General features: G+C 38.8%; 1 protein-coding gene across 3 annotated transcripts in view; it reads right to left on the bottom strand.

Moving 5' to 3' along the window:
* LOC122566928 overlaps window positions 1-19,543 on the bottom strand; it is a 301,987-nt gene that overhangs the window by 102,455 nt on the left and 179,989 nt on the right. For all 3 annotated transcript variants that reach the window (XM_043724901.1, XM_043724910.1, XM_043724890.1), the window contains one exon: window positions 5,022-5,166. In XM_043724901.1, coding sequence (XP_043580836.1) covers window positions 5,022-5,166 — 145 coding nt within the window. The remainder of the gene's footprint in view (window positions 1-5,021; window positions 5,167-19,543) is intronic.

Raw genomic sequence — 19,543 nt, forward strand, 5'->3', positions numbered from 1 at the left:
ATAGGACGAGGCGGATCGAGAACGTTGTTGTTGTGCCTCGAAACACGGACACGGCCTTGATGCTTGAAACATATCGAAAGACAAAACAAAGTCACCGTTATGGGCAACCGTCGATCTTAGACAAATTCAAATTTTCCGACTCCCCCCCAACCAGTATAAATAAACGGACGCGACGCGGGCGAGACAGTATATACATTTTAGCGAACATCTACGAGTCGGGTTTTCCGCGTGCGAACATACGCTATCGTTGCGAATACAGTAAACATCTACATTATCTATCTTCAACCAATCCTCCACGTTGGTGACCCTGACGTGATCGAGTTAGCAAGATTTCGATTACTGTGATTCCGAACGCGCTAAGGATGTCGAGTAATAATGAAACGGTTTCGACCAGCCTCGGTTTGGACCACGTGCCTCCACTGATGCCTCAGAAGATCGCGTTATGGTTTTTCTTACTAGAGAGACAGCTCGCGGCGGAGGGCATCACGAACGATGAAGAAAAAGCCACCGCCCTTCTAAGGTGTCTAGAAGCAGAGTACCTAGAGCGAATTGAGGACATAATGTTGAATCTGCCGGCCATCGGACAATACGACAGACTGAAGGACGAGCTAATTCGAATCGTGGCCGAGTTAAACAGCGAAAGGATAACAAGGTTGGTAGAAAACGAAGTGATGGGCGACAGGAAGCCGTCCCAATTTTACAACGACTTAAAAAATCTCGCCAGTCCCTTCGCGTCAGAGCAATTTATCCTCAATTTCTGGAAGAATCGACTACCCGATCACATACAGGAAGTCCTGGCGATGTTCGACGACACTAACGTTGAAAAACTAACCCAGATCGCGGATAAGGTGGAGGAAGTTTGTACTCGGAATAGCCAGCGCGCATCCGACATAACAGCCGTTAGCGATCCATGTGTCCAAAACGTCGAATCAACCGATCCCACAACTACTGCCACCATCAGCACACTTCGCGAGAACGTGAAACAGTTAGACGCAAGGATAGACGCGCTGAGCATCGATAGCCGTTGACGAACACGCTTACGCTCACGTGGGAGGTACCGGCGCCGTTCAAGATCCCGAGATCCGCCAGGGCAAGATGGTCTGTGCTACTAGCGCGAGGTGTATCGCCAACGCGCGCGAAAATGTCGATCCTCGTGCAAGTGGAAGCAGGGAAACAAGTCCAGCCATCCGTAAACGAAGATCGTCGAACGTGGACGCAGCAGTACCAACGCAATATAGTCACCAGGCACGTACTTTCACCCATTGGAGCGTTCAAAACGTTAGCAGCGATTCGAACACACTTATACATTATTATAATGTAATACTGTGGAATTTTTCTTAGCAACCATCTATTTTTTTTTTTTGCACGTCCGATTTTCATTTCCCGAACACGCCGTGTCCCGTGAGTACCTCAATTGTCATGTCCCCCAATTTGGGAGAACCGCCTACGCGACTCGGTGTTCGCAAAAAATGTTAAAAAACCAAAAAATTTAGAATGTGCTAGTTATGAATACAAATTAAAATCATTCGCATTATGGTTACGCGTATAACGCAGGCAAGTGAGGGATAAGCAGATCAAAGCTTTTACTACACTGGAATAAATGATTTTACTAACTGTTACCATTGTGGAATTATAGTATAAGAAATAGGAGACCAGAATATTTAAGTATCGTGGAAGATAAATATCGAAGACTACGGGCGACGGGATTCGAAACCCGGGTCCCGAACGTTCGTAACCTATGTCGCAACCTATGTCGCTAACCAATGCGCTATCGTCGTCCGGTTTTCTTAGCAACCAAGCAGCGAGCCAATACGGAATACGCGAACCGTGGACAGATGGAGAAGGTCAGGCTATACCCGGTTACGCGTCATAGTGAAAAGAAAATTTTCGTCTTTAAAGAACTGGGAACATCGCCTATGTTTTCTTGCGCCATGACGCGATAGGGAGCCCTTTACAGCCGCAGTACGACAGGCCGTTTAAAGTCGTAACAAGAAACGAAAGAAAATTACGTCATTAAAATAAATAATTGCGACGTAACGGTTTCCATAGACCGTTTAAAACCTGCGTTTGTAGTTCCGGGCGACCTAGAAAAAAAAACCGCCGAATCTCGTGACGTACTGATTCCGGTAGGACAAACGAACGCTCGCGACCATAACAGTGCAAGCAACGATCGAACATCGGAAGAGAACACCAGGAATAGGTACGTTACACGGTCGGGAAGTAGAGTCCGTTTTTCCGATTGGTTGCAGGCAGGTTTTGGGTAAGAATCGTAAATCGTCGGACACAGGATGTATTGGTAACTTTTAAAATAACGACAACCGAAGGAAAACCGTGTAAATAATTTTAAAAATATAATTTAATAAAAACGTTATTACTGGTAGGGGGGGGGGGGTGATGTAGCGGCACATGAGTCATAGGACGAGGCGGATCGAGAACGTTGTTGTTGTGCCTCGGAACACAGACACGGCCTTGACGCTTGAAACATACCGATAGACAAAACAAAGTCACCGTTATGGGCAACCGTCGATCCTAGACAAATTTAAATTTTCCGACTCCCCCCCTACCAGTATAAATAAACAGACGCGATCGCGGGCGAAACAGTATATACCAAGTTACACATATTAGCGAACATCTACGAGTCGGGTTTTCCGCGAGCGAACATACACTATCGTTGCGAATACAGTAAACGAGCGTCTTACGACAATTTGTACTTTACTTATTTATATAACTTATTCGAAATATATCTGACGGGTTGCGACAACAATCTCTCGCTCTCGTTATTTTACATTACCTACCTTCGACCAATCCTCCACACAACCAACTGCACTGTCAACTAACGCGTCAAATAATTCTTGCGTGTCTTTTTGTGGATTTACTTCCAGGATACTCGTCACGGTCTTCTTGATGTCTTAAATGCTGTCATAACGTTTGCCCTTCTTTGTTACTTGAAGCCGCGGAGACGAGGAGTAATTGCACGGTGCTAAATCTGGCGAACAGAGTGGCTGGTGCAACACTTTAATTCGTTTGTTTTCGAGAAAAGCAGTTACAGCCGCCCCATGACGAGCCAGTGCATTATCATAAAACGGAACCAGATTGATAACAATAATAATAATAATAATAATGCAACACACAATGCAACTCATACACGAAATACTGTTTTCTTAATTGAATTTTACGACCAAGAGTAGATATTGCGTATAAATAGTGTACAAGTAGTGTAACGATATTAAATTTAAAGAAACGTGTCGGAGACTGTAACGTGAGGTATTCTTCAACTTTGAGAAAAAGTGCAGAGCATTTTATATCTTGCTTACTATTTCCCACATTTCTTACATTTCCCATTCAGTTTAATAATCAAACGTGAAAATTATCGCCATATCGCTACTAATAAAAGCCATTATATAGATTACGATTTTCAAGAACATCTCTTTAGCAAACGACACGGCAAACGAAGTCGACAATATCCCGTTATTATCGAAGGAATGGAGAGTATTTTATAACGTGTTTCTCCTTTCTTCATTCGTACTTCGCTCTTTCGCTTAATCACGGTGCATTAAGCACTTCATTAAGTCGAACCAACTGAAGTAGAACACACTCGAAAAAAAGCTGTCACGGAGTGAAGAAAGAGAGAAACGGTCGTTTAATTTCCTTTCAGAAAGTCATTCGAAACGAAAGCTTCGTGGTTCATTTCGTTCTTTAATCAGACATCTTTCCCTCGGTTCGGCTTGAATTCGCAAGACATTATTATTTCTTCTCTGCGTAATTTCTTTTGTTCGCTGTAAATGACAAAAATTCAGACGTAATACTTGTAACTACAGATAAATAGACTTTAATAAGGAGCCCAGGAATTTTTAATGAGCAGAACTCGTCATGAAGGGTTTGTTCCATAATTTCTCATTTCATCTCTCTTCCTATAGGATTTTAATACGAATTTAGCGTGGAATAAACCGGTGAAATTAAATAGTCAAAACGGACACCATGGCTTTAAACTGATATTTTTATTCAACAGATAATTTTATAACTTCAAGCGTGAAATGACGTAAACCATTATTTATAAATGACGGAAGGAAACGTCCATTAACGCAATATTTTATTTCTGATTCTTCCTGGTCCATTTACATCGCTAAATTCCATTAAATTCACGCTGCAATCGTGAACAAGAATTTCAAGAATTTAGTTCATATCTTTTTCGTGTTTATTTCTTCCTCGATGTAGAACCTACGGTTTTACGAAATTCAAAAGATAGAAGTATCTCATGCTATTTTAATAAACTACTCTCCCTTATAGAACTTCTCGTTATACCTTTAATTTATCATCCTAATACATTTCTTGTACTTTGGACAAACGATAACTTGCTCCATTTACTTTTCCTTGATAATGTTTCGGTCGTGCAATTTTTACGCGTCGTTGTTTCCCAACGATGATGGCGCAACTTGAAAAATCTAAATTTTAGGCAAGAGGCTTCCCGAATTTTACAAAGAAAACTTCGCCAGTCATTTCGACGACATTGTACGGCTGACCTAGTACGAGATACACTACTTGCGAAAGCGCTGCGAACTTCACGAAGCTGGTAGCGTCGTGAAACAACCGAAGATAAGCCGGTGTTGTTATAAAACTTTGGTTGACAGGGGAAAAAGTAACAACTCTGCCTTCTCGCGCAAAACTGATTTAAAGCCCAACAACTGAAATTACAAATATACCGTTTTACGATAAAATAAAAATAGAAAAATAACGTCTAAATTAATAAAAGCAAATTTGAAATTTGTTGAATCGTGGCACTCAATCAATGCCAAGCAGCGACGTGATTTTCATTACTTGGCTCCGTTAAATAAAACAATTCCGTGACGTTTAAAACGTAACTAACGCGTCGTCGCGCGTCTACCATTTCCACGATAACGCGTGAAACGACGAAAACTGCGAGCGAAGAAAACTTTTGCGCGCGTATCAGATAACGCGGAGGCAAGACAGGCGCCAGAGACACAAAAGAACGAAGGAATTATCACATGGAGAAATGTACTCACTTGGATCCTTGACGGCGGTGATAACGAGACGGAAGCCGTTCGAGATGGTGCCCCACGAGTCGGTGACGTATTTCAGTGTCACGAAGTTCGTGCGCGTATAAATCGCGCCCACGGACTGCTTCGTGTTCTGGCAGGACAGGTCTGCCTGGAAAACAAAAGAAACGCCAGCCGTTGAATGCGACGGTCTTCGCACACTTGCATACACAGAAATACGTTCAAAGAAGAACAACGTTCTCGTTTCACGCTTGTTAGAACGCTATTGGACGTGTCGCGACGACCAACGTGACAAACCGGCTCGAAGCTGTCGCATTTGAGCGATTCGTGTAAACTGTCGACGATCATCAGGTTGCCATGAGTCAAGAGAACAATTGTTTTCCTTCGTTGAAATGCGGACGGAAGTATTTGAATACAGTGGCTGTAAAAATGACGCACACCTTTATTATCCAATGATGCGCTTTTCCTTTATCAGCCTTTGTATCTCATATTCGTAGAATATCAAAGTAAATGAACGTACGTAATTTCGCGAAACCAAACCGATTCACTCCGCTTCCTCTAAATTTCTTAATTTCATTGTCTACGTGTATACAGTAGACTGCAGTGTAACGCGGTTAATACGTTACGCGCTATATGAATTCGCGTTATAGGAAATCGTGTTTTATAGGAATTTGTCTACTATAACGCGCATGATTTAAGGTAACACGTTTAAGTTGTTTGCTGCTATGCCAACTTTTATTTTATATGTTTTATCAAGTAGGACATTGTTTTAAAAATAAACGGCATTTATACGAAATTGATTAGAAAAGGGATATTACTAATGTATGTAGAAAATCTTTTATTTTGTTGGAATTTAATAAAAATATAATTATACAAATTTATGTATTGTGTTTTTTGAGATTTTTTAAACAGAAAAATACTTTTACAATCTTGATTATTAGTCACTGTTCGAATCGTCCAAAATCACGTTCCAACGTCTTCCTTTTTGGCGGAAGTAAATATTCATTTTCAATTTTTGGATCAGTTTCGCAGTTTCGATCAGTTTACAGACTCAATCATTCCAATTAATCTGTTATCTTGCTTTATTTCGTGTGTTTCACGCGTTGTACGAAGAATCGCGTTATATGAAAACAGCAGCTGCAATAGCTTTGGCGCGTTATAGGAACTCGCGTTATACGAAAGTCTTTCTGTAATACACTTGACGTTTGATTTCCAAGAAACAGGCGATTTAACTTCGAGATGAGTTTACTCGCCACAAGGAAACGGCAGAAATAACAGTACGTTCCAAGGTAAATTTAAGCAAAACAGCGTTTGTGTGAAATGAATTTTAAAATCGCTCTCCTGGAAGAAGCAGAAAATACGACGTGCAATGTTCTTCCCCCGTAGTGAGTTTCCATGTAAATTTTTCACCCTCGCCAACAAGACACAGAAGATTAAATAAAAAAAAAAAAACACAGTCGTAAACGAATTTAACGCAAACATGTTTAAAAATGATTTATATATCCGCGACCTCGCTAAAAACCAGTTTAAACCCGCGCCATTCGACGAATCGGAAAAAAGGATCTCGCGGTGAAATAAAATCGCAATTAATCCGACGAACAATCTCGTGAGCGTTCAACGCACTCGATCCGATACGAGAAGGCAAACCCCATGGGATGGCGAGACCGCGCAACGCACCGCTTGCACGAACCAATTGCCGAGTTAATTAATTAACTCGGACGAAGAATTATCCTGGCACGGTGATCTCGTTTGTTTGCCTCAAGACATAATCCGTCCAGCACTTGTTGCGTCTTACGACTTAACGAGGAAACGCGGAAACAGCCGGTGCGGAACCCAGGATAGCAGAAAAATAAGACCTTACACAGCGGAATATTCAGTATCCGAATCGATGGAGAGAGATACGACAGTTCTGGAGTGAGAATTTTCGTATGGTAGAACGCGATAGTAAGTGACGAGATGCGAATTCGTATTTTTGAGAGGACAATCAACAACGTAGATGCTCGGTGAAAAATTGTTTTACCCGCTGAGTATTGCAAAAAGTACTATACTTTGAATATCGTAATATATTTCTTCGCGTTATGTGCATTCTGTGCAATTTAGCACTTTCAAACTTCGTATAAATGCATAGAATTCCGCGATCTACTTGCAGCGTATTATTATTTATAAAAAAAAAAATAAATAAATAAATAAAAGAGCATGAGAACGTCGATTTTATTTCGACGCAGTTTTTAATAATCGCACAGGAAAAGATCGTAATATTAAATAAAATTTTTCTACGCGTAGAGTCCTTTTTCATTTTACAATCCTTTGCTCCAAAGAGTTGTCCCTTGGAGACTATTTTAAAGGAAATAAGAGAAGTTTCTATTTCCTTATTTTTATTGTACGACGATATATTTTATCTTTTACTAATCTCGCTAGTGCAATGGAAATTCTTAACGCAAATTCTAAGATTAATTTTGGGATTAATATCTATTTAATATTCCACAAGTTATAATAATACCTGTTTGATATTCAACGAAGCCACCGTTCTAACAATAAAATTAGAGATCACCGTGCTAACAATTCGCTTCTGATACGTTATTTCCATGGCTTCGTTACCGTGAAATATCGTTTTGTCCATCGTACGATAACTGTCTTCTTTCTGGTCCAATTAGCGCGACGAACGAGTGCTCGAACGTGCGTCAGATAATCCATATTTAATTATCTCTGGTGCTAGCTCGTTTCGAGACGCGAGAATAAACACTTCCTCGCGTCCACCAAACCAAAATAATTAAAATTCACGCGCATACGCGCATATATGTATGCGTTGAAATTCTCACGATGTTCCTGCGCTGTTCCTGCACTGTTGTTGCATCGGCTTAAACGAAACGAATTTTCACGGCTAAAGTGACTTTAATTGGAAATATTATTACGCGATCGAATTATGAAGATCGCGCGTGCACCACGTTCCGCTTATTCAAATTTCACAGAGTGAATTTTGCTTTCGTTTTATTCGGCTTATCTAAAGTAGAAGTAAGTTGAAATACACGGTAATCTCGAAATATATATTTGATCGTTCTGGAGTATCCCTACTGGATAGTAATCTAAAAACAATAGTCGCAAACGATGACAGCATTGTTGATAAGACGCTGTTATCTTGACTGGAAAATATTACAGTTTCCTATATAACAAATTTTCCAGATTCTCATATTTTGTCCCTTTGGTTACGACAAATTTTTCATCGAAAAACCTGTTACTTTCCAAGTTTTGGTGTCTTTGTTCTCTTCTTGTTTCCAATAAACATTCGATGCAAACGTAGCCTCTATTCGATGCAGCATATATTACTATCATATTATCGCGTTTATTGTCAAATGAAAGATCCATTTAGAAAGGGTCAAGTTTCGAATTTAAAATTAATTACTGCACTTCTTATTCGATACAAACACCGCAGCTAAATTAGCTGACAAATCTCCGCTAATTCTGACGAATGGATTCATCAGCAAAAATCGGGCCACGTACCACGTTCCACGCAGCGCCCTGTACATCGCGTAGGCGCGTCAAGAGCGAAAAATCACTTGTTATACAGTCGCGTCAATGGTGCCAAATTTCCGGACACGAGGAAAAATTAACCGTACTTCGTACAGTGGAAAATTGCGACTCTGCTCTCTCACAGTCGATCGTCAATAATGATCCTTTTATTATTGGCAATGGCGTCATGCATGCATTCTATACTTCGGCCGTTGCTGGCTACCATCGTTCGCTGTTAACGTGGAAAGCAATAAAAATATTGCCGCGAGTATTCCAGCGCGAAATTGCCGCGAAAAACGGGCTTGTTGTACCACGCGTTGCATCGAGACTTTTACGAGTTGCACTGTAACCCAGACAGCCGGGATTTTCTATGGGATTGCTGCTATGGATGGCTCGTACGTTCGGAATATTCTTTTTTTCGTTTCGTTTTTCCTTTTGCTCTTTTCTTTTTTTTTTTTTTTTTTTGCTCCCCTTTTTTAACCTTTCAGGCACGACGTTAAAATACAGTTGTTGAGATAACTGAAAGATCTGCGTAAATACCACGAAGTATGGGAGGAATTTTCTATTAAAGTTTCTAATCTGAGAGCCTTTTACGATTAGGTTGATCCGATGGTTCTGTTTGCTTCCTGACGAATGGAAATTTTAAATTTATACGAAGCTAAATTTTAAATCATGTCCACAAAATTGCATCATTTTGCCAAGTTGATACAATTATTTATTGTTATATTACATACTACTATTTAGACATAGAAAGATTATAATAACTATTGACGATAACGATCTACATATATTTATACCAGAGCCCTCGTCTTATTCAAAAATTTGTATGCGTTTAGCAGCGTTAAAATCATCATTTTCGTAAATCTAATATATCAACTTTTTGGCAATAAACGAATTTTAGCAAAGGGAATATACCGACAAACAAATCACCAAGAGCTTATCCCACGTATCTTTGATGGTAAAATTGCATTTAAGACGACAGCTCTCCAAATACCCAATTAGTAATAACACATCAGAATATACATCGTATATTTTATTTAGGTTTTTTAAATTCTGCCGCACTTATAAACATAAATATGCAAATATAAATTCCCCACAAACAAAAGTAGAAATTTTAGAAGGGAAGAAGTTGAAAGGCGATGTCGGAGTATTGCGATTCGAAGATTAGCAGCAGCTACTTTATATTGCGTTCACTGTAGGAATAACCGTGAAACGAAAATCACGGATATACAGAAACAAGCGTAAGCTTATCGGTTCGCTATCTTGCAACACATTCTTCTACCACATGCGCACGCTTTATAAGAGCACAGAGTTATTGTCGTTGGCCAGTAAGCTCGTATTTTCCTCCGGTTAGTACAGCCATTCGTAGGTATAAACTATCCTTAAAGACATTATGCAGCTATTTCCGCGTCGGTATTTAATATTGAATCTATGAGCGATTACTTTGCGCGCGAGTTTCTCAGCGGAGCGTGGCAGCGAGGCATAAATTTAATCTTAAAACGAAAGTTACGGTATCATTCATGAATAATTCTAGCGGCTACGATGAATGTTCGCGAAGCGGCAAGCCGAGAATCGTGCAAACCGGCTAAATGTTCCACGCGGCATCGTAAAACTTTTAGCAAATCGTCCACGACTGATTTTTTCGTTTTTCTTTCTTCCACCCTTTTTCCCATTCAGCTGTTCTTTTTTTCCTTTTCTTTTTTTTTTATTGCGCTGTAAACAGCAGAAAGCGTTTACAACGTACACTGGCGGTAACTTTGGAACTGACCGCGCGAAACATAAATCGGAAGTGGTAATTGGAGGAAAGGAGAAATGTTTGTGTAACGAATGTTTGTCTCTTTATTTACGATACCGTTGTTTACTCGAGTGGCTTTCCCGCGTGAAATTTTTACGAGCACTCGCTTGCAGAGTGAAATTTTCCTTTTTTATTCGAAGCAGTAAGAATTTGGAAACTTTAGACGTGGAACACGATAAATCACGTCTACCATTCTTTGCAACCGAGTCAATTAATGTTGCCAGATTTGGAATTAAACGTTCATTACGCATACTTGTATTATCTCATGGGATGTTAATTTTATGAAAATAAATAATCTACAAATTGTTATCAAACCCTTTAAGAAATTACTATTAAAAAAAGTTGAATATTTGGGTCAGAATGTTGATAATGTCGGAAAAGAATGTTTCAATGGAGCATACTTTGAATGATAATGTGAACCATAGGTATACTAAATAAGGAAACTAAATTTCCCCTAGCAAAGTAGAGAAATCAATTGAAAACCTTTCATTCGGCCGACAAAATGTAATTCAAAAGAACAGAAAGTAGCCCTTTACCACTTCATTTGACGCTATAATTTCTTGGTATAGAAACGTTACTTAAAAACAAGTACAATACGTTTCTGTAAGAGACAAGTGTTTTAAAATTAGCCTGCTCTTTGTAAATGCTTCTTCCACGTCGAAATAATTTACATTTAGATTAAGAATCAAAGAAGAATTTAAATTAGATAGAATTCCACTTCTTCAAAGCGAAGATACGAGCCTGATAAAAAGAAAATACCTTCAACTCCTTTCCTTTTTACAGCTATTTCACTTTAGAATGTGTTTCGTATGCTGAACACTTTCCACTAAAATTAACATACTCCTCCGCTTAAAATAGTCCCATGCAATACGCGTGTACTCACATTCCTGTAATCTACTTCATTTTCAAGATATTAAATTCTACTTCATTTTCTTCAAGCTATTAAAACAAAAGCAATACAGAATATCTAATCCAAAAAAAAAAAAAAAACTGTGTAGAAGTTTTAATTTCACTTTATCGCAAATAACACGAGTTCCACCGAGAGATTCAATTTTCTTCAAGATTTTAGTCTAAGATTGCTGCGTAAACCATAAAAAAGAAAAAAAGAAAAAATGCAGATATGTCAACGTTTAACGAGGCATACACAATATATGTACGAGATAAGCGAATAACGAAGGGATGTGATAAACAGTATCTCTCTAAGCCTGGCAATGTCGTAACAAAATTTCTCCGATTAGGATCAATTCGTTAACGTGAAACGAAAAGGTGGCTGGCGAGGGAGTTCCTGATATTATTAGATTTATTCGTTCTTTCGCGAGGTAGCTTCGTCACCATTCCCGGCAGCAGTTACTAATTACTAAAGTAATTAACGCTCACTATCTCTGATTCAGAGTGGCTGAGACCTACAATATTACCAGAACTATCGTGAGCTTCCAGCGAAACGGATTTAGCTAGAGATTTCGCGCTGATCTTATAGAATTTTCTCGCAGGAGAACTGACTCAGGCAAATATCAAGCCGTACTATAAATAATACGATGATACGTGGATATATGAAATGGAAATAAACAATCAGCTGTCGTCAATTTAGCGACGTACGTATTGTTTTTCCAATTCTCTACGATCTTTCACCATATTTCTGCTTTTCTTTTAGGAAACTGCTATTAAGCTGACGGACTTGTATCATTTTAACCTACTGAGGATCAATTTCTATTTCTTTCTCATCGTATTTTATTTATTTCTCGTGATATAAATATCTTGGAGCCGTGAAATCGATACAAAATGGAATCACAACAGCCACGTGACACAGTCGTCGCCTTCTTTTCTGTTGCAATAAATTTTGTCGCGCCCTGTTCCATCGTCTGGGAAACAACCGTTTGAAGCGACAGTCTGAGAGATACGGTCGCGTCTTTGGTTGACAGCGGCCGAATTTTCACTCGATACTCGTATCATCGCCGCGAAAGTGTCCATATTTTCTTCGCTGCAAAGCACGGTAGAAGCTCGAGTCGAATTTCAGGATTATATATTCTCGCCTCAAGTGCGCCAACTTACGCGCCGAATCGAGAGCTTGAATCGTCGATGCCAGATAGAACGCGGCTTTTTCACGCGAAACACCGGAAACTGATACCCCAACGCCGATATCGCTTCGCAAGTCGCTAACTGCGAAATTCAGCCACTAAATCTTGACCGACGATTAGTAAAAAAAAGTGGTTGGAAGAGTAATTCTCTGTTATCGCTTGCGATTAGTCACGAACAATTGCTCGCAGAATTTTCGTTTCCCTCGCGATCACGTACATTTAAAACGAGACTCTACCCACCAACGTATTTCGTTACGTAATCAGAATTGATTCTCACCAATTTGAGTCACTTGATTCATTAAATGAGTAGAAGAAAAAAAAAAAAACGTTTCTAATATAACAGGAAATATTTCAAGTGATGTACGATAACACATATAATGCTCTAAAAAAAAAAGACATGTAGGTAACGTTTTACTTCAGATAATGTACGTAAGTACCATTTGTACGTATGCAATTTATACTTCGTATATCTCAGCTTAACGATACATATGTCGATTAAAAAATAATCTGTACGTTTCGCTCACGCTTATCAATATCCATCGCGACGAAAATGAACCAAGTAAGAGGAACATCTACTGGCGAATTAGTATGTTAACGCTTTCTTCTGGCCATTTCGATAATGCTTATCGACGCGGTTCTATAAATTGTTCGCACTAAATGCTGCCAAAATCGATAAGCTTAATTTGATCGTCGTAACCACGTTATTATCGTTATGGAGGAAGAGAAGGAGAACGAAGGTTCATATCGTCCATCTCGTTCATTAAATCTCACGAAACGACGCGAAAACAACGTGTAATGACGCCTCCGTTACGTTACAACCCGTTACAAATTGCTTGGTTCGTACGGTTGACTGTAACAAATGCGGTCGCGACAAAACTTAAAATTATTGCCGGCCGTTTTCCACGGGAAATATGCAGCCAGCGACTGCACGTATCTCGAATTTATCGCTTTCAATCCTGAAGGTTTTATTCTGTTTCGAACATTGCGGAATCCTGTTGTTGGTGGTCGACCGCGCGCGTGCCGATCCTCTCGGAAGCGATTTAACACCGATTCCCCGGCAAACGTTCCACGAATGAACGGAAAATATGTTTCAATTTTTCGCAAGGTCTGGCGAAAAGTCGATTTTAATTGCCATAAGGTTTTACGTGCGATTAGTTTCAGAATTTCATGTTGCGTATGTACGCTGAAAAGAGCAAGAAGTTTCATTCGTTAGTGGCGTGCGATGAAAATGAACATGGAAGGGATCTGTAAATCTTTCATTTTCGTGCAAAGGTCTATAGTTGTTGCTAACTTGAAGTTAGCCCCCTGTGTATATGTACGTATGCAATTAACTGGAAATGATATACAACCCTTAGCATACCGACAATCAGCTTTACAAAGTAAGTTCTTTAAAAAATGTTTCTTGGAATCCTCCGTGTTTTTCATCACGAAATTCTTGTGAAAAGTGTTTATTCGTCGTATAAATTTTACCATTATCTTCCTTCTTTTGTGACTTACATAAACGATAGAAACAATAATAAATAAGAATCAAAGTGAAGCCAATTTCTCTTTTACAAATCGACCAAAATATCTCGATACTTACGAACAGCACTGTTTTTAATTACGTTTAATCGACATAAATCACATCCTTCTTATTGAATATCTACATTTTCCTATTTAAACTTGACGAAGATCGAATTTTTCACAGCTGTGCATGAAATTTTATCTGGAATTTTCCCTTTGTAAATCTATGCGTAATACGTTTCATAACTTTGTCGTTCATAAAATTATAACGATTTCGTATGTGCGCTTGTATTTTAAACAAATTTGTACGCCTTCGTCTCGACGCAGAAACGAGAGAACCGAGAAAAAGGAAAAAGTGAATTAAACGAGCTTGCATACTAAGAATATCAAGCAATCTCAAACTGTGACTAAGTTCAAGGAGCATGAGCAAACTTCATATGGCTTGTAACTTAAGTTACAAAGTAATGGCATCATGGTTCTGATCTGTTTAAGTAACTTTTGCGCCTCTACGAGCCTCGCTTGTTTGCAGATCACTACACGCGAACTCGTTTAACTTTTTTTCCTCTCCTACCTTCCAGATAAAACGTACAACTTAATTAACTTGAAAGCATCAAAACTTCGTTGTGGCAACGACAAGATTTGTCACTTCAATTTCGTAGTCTAAATAAAGATATCGAAGAAGTCTAAAACGTTCCGTCCTGTGACTATTTTAAATGATCCGATGATAATTGTCTCCCGTTTAAACTAAAATCAATCCTTTCTCCGTAAGCAGGGAAACAAAACAAAATATTCTTTCAACGAAATAAATTCTTTACTTATCGATACAACGGACGAATATCTTTTTCAAATTTACGATCCATAGGCTGCGAATTTTTATGGAGAATCTCAAGATGCAAAGACGTATAGAATACACGTAACAGGCGAAAATATGCGAAATATTCAAAGTGTGATATTCCATTCGACGTTTAACGGACAACGAATTATTCTTCCAATTATAAAAATACGAATTTTCATTAACATCCACAGATTGATAATTACCGATTGCGATAGTTGCGAACATTCAGCAATTCTTTCAATTACTCGTATCACGTTGTACGGACATTCGTCCGTTGTCTTTGCTATTTTTCATGTCGCTACGTAAAATTTCCATTCGCTAGAAAATTCTCTCCCCACGCCCTCGATGATCTTTCTCGTAGAAGTTTCTGAAACAACTGTCGCGTTTGCATACAATATTTAACGCGGTGGGATTTCAACAATTTAACGATTCTCTATCTAAGGATAATCGACGGAAGTTACACGGATTCGCTGTGCAAGCAGTTTCAATCAGGTGCGGAACAACCGTGACGATTAAACGCGGCTTGCAGCTGTTGCTGCTGCGAGTGGAGGGGGTGTACTCGACTCAATTTGCAATTACGTTATTGCAAAGGGATCGTCGTACGTCGCGAATTCCCGCCAAAGCCACGCTGCGTCCGATCTAAACGGTCTATTTGCAGGGCACAAACTGTACATTCCGGCGTATTAAGGTTACGTGCATTGATGGCCGGTGGTTTAATAATGTGGCCGCAATTGGACCGCATGTCACTGCGCCGCCACCTGCCAACTTCGATGACAAGCGTCATCGATCATGCGACACGAAGCGGTAAGCACCGTGCATTCGCGCTCTTACGAACACATTCCTCTCGAAAACTCAGGGAAACTTTGGAAATCGACGGCCGACGAGTGACCTTCATCGCCAATCTTCATTCTCGCAAGTTGTTCGAATTGCCGATGCAAGGATTTATTATCGCTCGATCGAGAGCTGATTTTTTAGAATAATAATTTGTGGGTCGTTGGGAAGTTAAGTTGGGAGCAACGGTGGGTTTATTGGGGTTTATTGGGGTTTTAACCCTTTGCAGTCCTATGACTCGACATCAGTTTTTATCTCAGCAACTCCTTTGTCGAGTCCTACTCGACATTCTTTCAGTCCCATCTTTTTTTGTGAAACGTGCGAAAGAAAACCGGGATTGCATCCTGGAAATTGTTTCAGGATATATCATACAATTGAAAATTACAAAACGCAACAATAGCGTGAATAAAACTGGTATTTAAGCGAATTTGTTTCTTCCTTTATTTATTTAAACTGTCTTATTTTTTAGTTAAAGTAAATTTCAAATAAAACGCTTAAAGGCGTTGGGAGCTGCTGGTAACGAAATTGAAATAAAATTCCGAATGCAAAGGAATCGCAATTTGAATGTCTACGGGCAGAAAGTTTCGTACATTTTGAGAAGCAATCAGTAAAAAATGCGAAGGCAATGAACTTTTGAAACGATGAAATGTACCTATCGTTGGATAGGATTATTGACACGAGTGTCGGTTTTGAAATTCACGGATAGCGGAAAGTGTAAAAAGAAGATTGCAAAATGGTAATTTGTATCACCATGGGAAATAAGATATTGCCACGATGATGAATTGTTTTAACGACAAATTTTCGTAAAATCGCGATTCAGAAGAAGTTGAACTTTCGTACAATTGTATTCCCTACGAGCGTAGAATTTCCGTGGAATTGTAGATTTCTGGATTGATAAATTGGAATATCTACTAAAGCAAAATTTCGGGAGAACGGATTCAATTTTTAAACTGACACCCTGTACATGGCGTGACTACAGAATTTTGGAGAGTATGATCAATTTCCAGAATAGCGAAAAGTACATACATCTCTGTGAAAGTTCCAGCTTTCATGGAATAACAAATTTATGAAAGATGAAACAATTGTGAGAGAATGACAAATTTTTACCCTAATCGAATTCTTGCGAATATCAAAACAAAATAAATACGTTTTTAGATCGCCAAGTTATACGCGTTTAGTAAAATACAATTTTGCGCGAGTAACAAATTTACCAAATAACAATATTTCACATAATTACAATTAATAATTAATTATGTGAAATAAATTCTTGAGAAATATGAAGGATGCATGAGAATATTTACTATTAGTGACAATAGTATTTATCACAATGATACGAACAATAGAATTGTATAATAAGAAATACAGGATTAATTTCCCATCAAAATTTATATATGCTTTAACAACCTCCGGCCAATTGTGTTTATTTTCTTTTTGAAATATATCATTCCAGCATAATATTCTTCATCATACAATGTTTTGTGTACCGTTTCGATCGATATTTCTTTATAAAATATCATTATCTCCTACGCGTACTGTGATTGCGATCCTCCTACGCACGCGTTTCGCTTCAATCATGTTTTTATACACCGTAATCAATTTCTATTTCTTCATACGCGCAATATACGTTATACGTCGTTATACGTTTTTATTACGAGAGCTAAACGTTTTTATTACGAGTTGGTAAACTTTACCAACGATAAATGAAAATCGAGTATTCGATATGGTGAACGGCATAGAAGAGAATTACACGATTAAAGCAAACATAAGACTATTAAAATCTGTTCGATTTCCAATATCCCTATATCGTTTAAAATGTTACATCAAATTTTATACCACGAATGAAGTAACATTGAAAACTCAAGATAGCAGCTGAAATACAGAGGGATGACCAGATCGAGACAGAAGGATGCGACGAGAACTGCCTTATTTCTAATATTTTCATATCCTTTTGTTTGCAACTCATTGAGAACTCAATATAGCGAGCGAAGTAACAGGAGAATTACTAGATTAAAATAAACATGAGACGGTAAAAATCTACTCGATTTCCAATATCCAGTAAGCCGATTAAACTGTTCGTTCTAGATTCTCCGATCGATTGCACGTTCAAACATAGACGACGTCCGCATGCCGAAATTTTTTCAATATTCCCACCATCTGTAGCTCTAACGCGGTTCGTCACTTAACGACGAACTTCGAGGATATATTCATGGCGATGAAACAATTTATGCCGTGCACGAAACACAGCGGAATATAGGCCATTTCCTAGACGTGCCTTAGATAAGAGTTTTACCGGAGAAAAGTTGAAGTCACGCCAACTCGACGGACTCGCTTAAAATTGGACATCTACCACGATGTTTGCCGCTTTATAGCCACGTTGAAACAGTTTGAGATCGGCCTGTTATCTTCTGACGCTTCCACCGCTATTAACGCTAAGCTATTCGGCTAACGAATTAAACTAACGAACATTAAATCCGTGCCAACCGCTCTAACTGTGTACATGAAACATTCAGTGAGATTGTTCTGTGTTGAAAATGAAGCTGTTATGTTTGAGGCAGCTTGAACGAGTTCCTACCACTTTTAATAGGTTAGCGCTAGACCCGTTGATTGGGTGTGGTCATTTCGACCGTTCCAGTTTTCTCTTTGTCGTTGTTTTGGTATCATTAACGTTAGGACTTTGATGCTCGATGAATTTTCACGTTTCTGTTGCAATATTACGCATACGCAATTTCATAGTTTCACTTACGCTGCCGCTTAACAGTATCTGGACATTTGATTATTTTTTTACAGTATTTGATAGTAATCTTGCATCTATCATCTATCATCCGAATATTTTAATATCGAAGTTGTACAACCTTTTACGAACGACTAAAGAACAATTTTATAGTAAAATGTATAATGTGTCTGAAATGGCAATGTCCTTTATTTGACGAACAAAGAGCCGAACTAATCGTTGGACTGCGATTACGCACGGCTTTTCCCTTCATTGTCGTGTTATGCGCTACTCTACAAGCTCACAGAAGCTATATGCAATCCAGTGTTTTCGTATCTAAAAGAATGCAACTTAATGGGTTAAGGAAATTATAAATAATTGTATCACCAAGTTTGTAACAAATTTTGTAAAATAATATCTTTGGACGTTAAAGTTGCGTACGGTAAGGATAAAAATATAAAATGCATAATATTTTAACACGACAAAGATACAAAAGTCGAGTCAACTATAAATCAGCAGAACCTAAAATCTAAAACCTTTAATATCGAAAAAAATTTGCAGTTACAGGCTGTGTATGAACTTTGCTGTTGATATAATTCATTAGAGGAATATTGTAATAATGTAGCACCGATTCTTCCGCGACAAAGTCTTTCAACGCGAAAGATAACGGCTTTCGTCGTAATTAAAAATAAACAGGCCGCAGGTTGTCCGTGTTTTTCGTACAGATTAGATGCCGCATACGCAAGAAAGTCGGATGTCGCGAACCCTTTTAACCGCTTTCAAGCATCCTTTGACTACCTTTCCGTGGTTTAATCTGCCGTACGAAGATCTTTCGAGTATTTCGCGAGCAAATTAAATTTTCCGTATTCGCCAGCGCTTCTCTATAGCGCGTCTCTGTACGAGTGCTTTCGTCCTAAGATTAATTTTTCAAATTGAAAGCTCGCACAGCACGAAATTGCATAACGTGGCTCGCGGAATATTTTCCAGATTAATGCCACTGCTCTCGAACACTGCTTCCAATGCAAAACTTTAATTACAATTTTTCATTTGTCAAAGCAGCAAAATTTCACGTATCTGTTGTTACGGTACACGTCGCTGTAATAAAATCATTTTGAAAAACGTATGGTTTTATCATAGGACTGGACTCTCACAGTCATTTTACTGGATCGTGCGAAGCCTCAGCTAGGATTTTAAATATCGCAGAAGTTCAATACCCTCGAAGTCATTTGCAGAACTAGTGGAAACAGTTTTACAAGATCGAAGTACTTTGAA

The sequence above is a fragment of the Bombus pyrosoma genome, linkage group LG1, assembly GCF_014825855.1.
Source record: "Bombus pyrosoma isolate SC7728 linkage group LG1, ASM1482585v1, whole genome shotgun sequence".
Taxonomy (NCBI): domain Eukaryota; kingdom Metazoa; phylum Arthropoda; class Insecta; order Hymenoptera; family Apidae; genus Bombus; species Bombus pyrosoma.